At 44.4% G+C, this 5,380-nt stretch overlaps 1 protein-coding gene across 1 annotated transcript; it reads right to left on the reverse strand.

Moving 5' to 3' along the window:
• Positions 1-374: 374 nt before the first annotated feature.
• Positions 375-5,122, reverse strand: LOC149222684 (uncharacterized). The gene is made up of 5 exons (XM_089387649.1): positions 4,705-5,122; positions 3,720-4,578; positions 1,984-3,341; positions 1,049-1,692; positions 375-695 (listed from the first exon to the last, which is right to left on the reverse strand). The coding sequence occupies exons 1-5, from the start codon at positions 5,120-5,122 to the stop codon at positions 375-377; spliced, it is 3,600 nt and encodes a 1,199-aa protein (XP_089243775.1).
• Between the last annotated feature and the right edge of the window lie 258 nt (positions 5,123-5,380).

Below are 5,380 nucleotides of genomic sequence, written 5' to 3' on the forward strand. Positions count from 1 at the left end.
AAAAATCATCCTAGGGAATAGTAATCCAAAAGAATGTGTTGAATTCATACTATGGATATTGCTTATGTCAAATCCACCTGTTTGGACATTGATAACTAAGATATACAACCTTTGAATATATTATAGATTCATATGGTATAGTTCTTAATATAACATTATTATTTTTTGACTATAACGGTTATTTTTATTTTGGGCGGCAGACAAGCTGCCGCAGGCTCATACAATACAGCAAGTCAGAGAATGATTCTCAGGGTAGCTGTTTAGATATGGATTGTTCGCCCCTCTATCAGAAAACTACCGGTCAGCAAGGTGAACCGAGTCAGAGGTTGAACATTGCGTCTGCTTTGACAAGAAAACCCTCAGAGCTGGATGATTTACTGTAGACCAATATGGAACAACGCGCGGGGGCCAGAGGACTTCCCAGGCAATTCTTGATCGTGCAATACATAAGTGCTACTTGCGGTTGAATGGAAGAAGAAACTGGCTATCCACGACTGCTTTGGTGGCTGCTGTAGCGAAAGAGCTCCAACGCAAGGCCCAATTTTACTTCTCACAGAGAATGCAACCTTTCGGAGGAGAAAAGCTCTGGAAATGCTGAAACAACCTTCAGATTTGAGAACATAGGAAAGGTCAAAACTGGATCTGCGGTGCCATCTTGAAGGACCATTGTGGGCTTTTGAGAAGCAGTTCATCGACTGGAAACAGGGCCGAAGATAGGAAGACAACATAGAATGAACGCAGGCCTGAGACCACCATTTAAGCAGATTGAATATACAGAGGGTTGAAATCCCGTAGATCAGGGTATTGAGGAGAACAGAGAAAGCCCAAAGAACAGTTAGAAAAGGAAATCCGGCCAGCAGAACCATTAAGGGATGGAGCAGGTGGACTCAATCGAGTTGACCACCAAAGATCTCCGATTGCAGAGGGAGCCTAGGTTGGCCTCCATATCGGCTTGAGAATTAAGATTTCTTAAGATGTGGAAGAAGGAGATCTTTCTGAATTTGGGCAATAATAGCCGGATTTTTTTGATAATAGAGGCTAAATGGACCTGATGGGAGGTCGAGGGATGGATCAACGATTGGATGATGAGTCTAGAATCTCCAAAGACAGAGAGAGATAGGATATTCCTGTTAATCGCCAGCTTCAGCCCCTGCCACAATGCTAGAGCCTCCGCTCTATTGTTGGTTTCAATTCCCAGACCCCAATGAAACCGCAAATCCAGAGCACCTCCAGGACGCAGAAGAACCCCACCACTGCCAGCAATCCCAGGGTTTCCTTTAGAGGCCCCGTCGAAGAATAAACTGTGATCATCCAGAGCCGATCTCCACTTAATAAACTCCAGTTCCTCCAGCCTAATCTCCCAGTTGGCATGGGCAAATGCAGGGGGGATGGACCTTTCCTTCAAATTTGGAACCAGACCTTTTAGCCATTGCTCCTCCTCTTTGACCAGGCTCGTTTCATTCCTTGGGGAAGTATTGGCTTCCAAAGCCTCGCCCAGTAAAGCTTTGATTTTAGAGATAACTCTTATAGAAGTGTTGCTTTCTCCTCGAAAAATTCTATTATTCCTTTCCAACCACAGCTTCCAGCAGATGAATTTAGGGATCCACATCCAGCTTGTTTTAAGAAGGCTTTTTTTTTTAAGGCAGAAGGGAGATAAACTGGCCCAATTTCGAAGCAGAGAGGGAATGCTATCTGGGAGATCAAGGTTAGCAGGGCCTAACATCAGAACTCCCCTCCAGACTACTTGAGCAAAGGGACATAGCAGCAGCAGATGATTGACAGTTTCTTCGTTGGACAAGCAAAGGGAACATCTGGAAGGCCCTTCCATCCCTCGTCTACGCAAATTATCTCTGGTGAGAATGCTTTGGTGTGCAACAGTCCAACAGAAGAAGTCAATTTTGGGGAGAGAGGGGAAATCCCATATAAATTTCCATTGAGCTGGATTAGGAGGAGCATAAGGGACAGCCATAATTCTTTTATAACCTTCGGCAGCAGTGTAAGAGCCGGAGAGTGAGCCCCAGCCTCTTTTGTCCTTAGAAGTGGCCTTTGATGGAGATTTGCCTTGAAGCAGATCTAATAGCAAAGAAGCTTCCCCCTGCAGCATAATGGGGACCTCCCCCAGATTCCAACAATCCCAGGTTCTATCAGGAGCTTCCTTCCAGTTCGAAATATCCCACAGAGTATGCAGATTGCAGGACTGAAGCCAGCCTTTGATATTTGCAAGACCTTCCACTTGGTTCAATGGTTGATCACCCAATATCGAGTCTTCCCAGATTTTGATTTTTCTCCCATTACCAGGGATCCAATAAAGATATTGGATGAATTGCTCCCTAGCAGAACTGCAGAGATTGAAGATCGGAGAGCCTTTTGAAGATCTTGGAGGCTTATCCAAACATCTCAAGCGTTGCCCTTGGAAGTATTTCTTCCAAATGACTCTTTTACTCCAGCTAGAGTTTCCAGAGACTAAATTCCAAAGGATCTTGGAACCCAAAGCTAGATTTTGAGCAGCCAAGTTACGCAGATGGAGGCCTCCTTCCAGAAGTGGTCTCTTGAGAGTTTCCCAATTCACTAAATGAATCCTTCTGTCATTGTTATTCCCGCCTTCCCACAGGAATCTTCTCAACAGACTGTCCATTTTGCTGAGAAAGGTTTTGGGGGCCAAGAGAACAGAGTTTTGATATAGGGGCATACTTATAAGGACCGATTTCATAAGGATGACTTTCCCTGCATTATTCAGCCAAGAGGCACCCCAAGCTTGGATTCTAATCTTTATCTTATCGAGCAGAGGCAGCCAATGAGCAACTTTAGGTTTAGTTTTGAATATTGGGATCCCGAGGTATTTAAATGACTCCCAATTTCGAATTCCATCCATTTCTAAAAGCCTTGCAATATCTGACAGCTCCTTGATCGAGCAATTCCAGCCATAGATAGAGCATTTACGATAGTTGATTTTGCTGCCCGAGATCAACCTGTAAATGTCCAGCTCCTTCTTGAAGGATCTGGCAGAAATTATGCTGGCTCCTCCGAGCAACAAGGTGTCATCGGCGAACTGGGCATGGTTAATGTCTTTCACCTTGTGAGTAGTTCTGAGGCCAGGCAGGATTTGAATCTGCTGATTGTGTTCGAGTTGGAAACTAAGCACCGAGGCCTGAACAGCATAGAGAAGTGGAGACAAGGGACAACCTTGTCTAAGGCCCCTAGAGGCTTGGAAGAAGTCAGTAGATCGGCCATTGACCAGCGGCGCGATCCATGGAGAGGCAATACAGGCTTTCACCCAGTTTATGAAGTCTGTTGAAAAGCCTAACTTCTTCATCACGGTGAACAAAAAATCATGTCTCACCCTATCAAAAGCGTTAGCCAGATCGAGCTTAATCACCATACCTTTCTCTTTTCTTTGGCAGCTAGAGTGAACTGCTTCTTGCACCAGCACAATGTTGTCCAATATCTTTCTTCCTTTTATGAATCCGCCTTGATTTTCAGGGATGATGTCTGGCAATATGTTTTTAAGCCTGTTGGCAATAATTTTGGAGACCAGCTTATAACTGGAATTGCACAGGGATATGGGCCTAAATCTGCTGAAGTCTGAGGCTCCTTTTTCTTTTGGGATCAAGGCGAGAAAGGCCGAATTGATGCCACCGCCCAACTTAGCACAGTTCTGGGACTTTCTGACCATTCTCAATAAATCTTTTTTTATTGTTGACCAGCAAGTCAAAAGAAACCTGACAGAGAACCCATCTGGACCTGGGGCTTTATCAGGTTCCATGCTGTCCAGAACTTTCTTAAGCTCGTCCATGTTGATCGGAGCTGTCAACATGGCATTATCCGAATCATGAACGCACTTGGGGATTAATTCAATCGGATAGGCATGAGGATCAATGGCTGGTTCTTCAGGAGCCGAATAAAGATCTTGGAAGTAGGAGAAAGCAGCTCTCTTAATGCCCTCAAAGTCCTTAATCACAGTGTTTTGGAATTGGATCTCAGAGACTGATTTGAAATTCTTACGGGCTTCGGCTTGCTTATGAAAGAAGCTGGTGTTTCTATCTCCAGACTGCAACCATAGGTTCCTAGACTTCTGACGCCAAAATTCTTCCTCCTCCCTGCTGGATCTGTGAACCTCTTTTTGAAGCTCGACTTCTTTTTGGAGAAGACTTTGAGATACAGGACTATTCTCCATATTTAATTGGTGAGCAGCAAGACTGTTTAGAGTTTCTTTTCTTTTGGCTGTAGGGGTTTTCAATGTTTTAGCCCACTCTTTAAGGTTTCTTTTTAGGCCCCTAATTTTCTCTTCCCATACAAAGAAAGGAGAGCCTTGGACAGGTCTATTCCAGGATTCCGAAACCACCTCTTGGAATCCTTCTTGTTGAATCCACAGAGGGCTGAAACGAAAAGGAATGGGGCCGAAATTACCATCTCGGGAAAGCTCGAGTAGGATGGGCTTATGATCTGAAGTGAGATTTGGAAGAATTTTAGAAGTGGCCATTAGACCGCATGTCAGGAAAGAAGAATGGACAAGGAATCTATCCAAACGGGCAGCAATGTGATTGGGGCCTAATCTTCTATTGGACCAGGTGTATTTACCTGAAGATGGTTTAATATCCTCCAGATCCCAGCCCAGCATTATATCTTCAACCCATTCTCTGGCAGGGTCCCTGACAATGGAGCCTCCCTTTTTCTCATCAAGAGCAAGGGTGACATTCAGGTCACCTGCAATAATGATATTTCCAAGATTTTGCTCTGAAAGGAAAGAATGAAGCGAATTCCAACAAATTTTTTTTTCGCCTGGCAAAACAGGGCCATAAACATTAAACATACTTACTTGTTGACCAGAATCTTTGTGAAGAAGCTGAGTGAGAAGCCAGTGGGGGCTACTTTTTTCTTGAATAAAATCATATATGGCGCTATTCCAAAAGGTGGCTATTCCACCAGAAGCGCCTCTTGCACTAACCGCTCTTCCATGACCTTTTTGCCAAAAAGCTTTACTAGATTGGAGGAGAGGGATATCCTCCATCTTTGTCTCCTGGACGAGGAGGATGTCAGGCGAGTATATTCTCACTATATCTTTCAATGCTTCCTCTTTCGACCTGCTACCTAATCCTCTGCAGTTCCAGGAGACGTATTTCATTATTTACTGATTTGGGGGGTTGAGGCTCCTATTGGAGCCCTGTTACTCTTGCGCCCTGATCTGGTATTCATCATTCCTTTGAGGGTTTTTTGGGATCCTTGGAGGACATCTATGTAGGTTTTTTCCTCTCTCTGTTTCTTCTTGGATTTCCGCCCCCTTGTCGTTTTGATAGGAGTGACTAGCGAGTTATCAGTTTCTGAATCTATCTCTTCTGAATCTCCCTCAGAGTCTGAGGCTAGACTGATGTGCTCTTCATTG

Source organism: Pinus tabuliformis, chromosome Q, assembly GCF_031772625.1.
Source record: "Pinus tabuliformis cultivar Carrire ecotype Pingquan chromosome Q, CPIR1, whole genome shotgun sequence".
Taxonomy (NCBI): Eukaryota; Viridiplantae; Streptophyta; class Pinopsida; order Pinales; family Pinaceae; genus Pinus; species Pinus tabuliformis.

Excerpts from the sequence above, each read along its gene's own strand:
- LOC149222684 (XM_089387649.1), bottom strand. The coding sequence starts at position 5,122 with ATGAAATACGTCTCCTGGAACTGCAGAGGATTAGGTAGCAGGTCGAAA. Across the intron at positions 1,693-1,983 it reads CTCTTACACTGCTGCCGAAG|ATAGCATTCCCTCTCTGCTT; the intron begins GTTATAAAAGAA and ends TTGATCTCCCAG. Across the intron at positions 696-1,048 it reads ATCCCTCGACCTCCCATCAG|TCGATGAACTGCTTCTCAAA; the intron begins GTCCATTTAGCC and ends CCCTGTTTCCAG.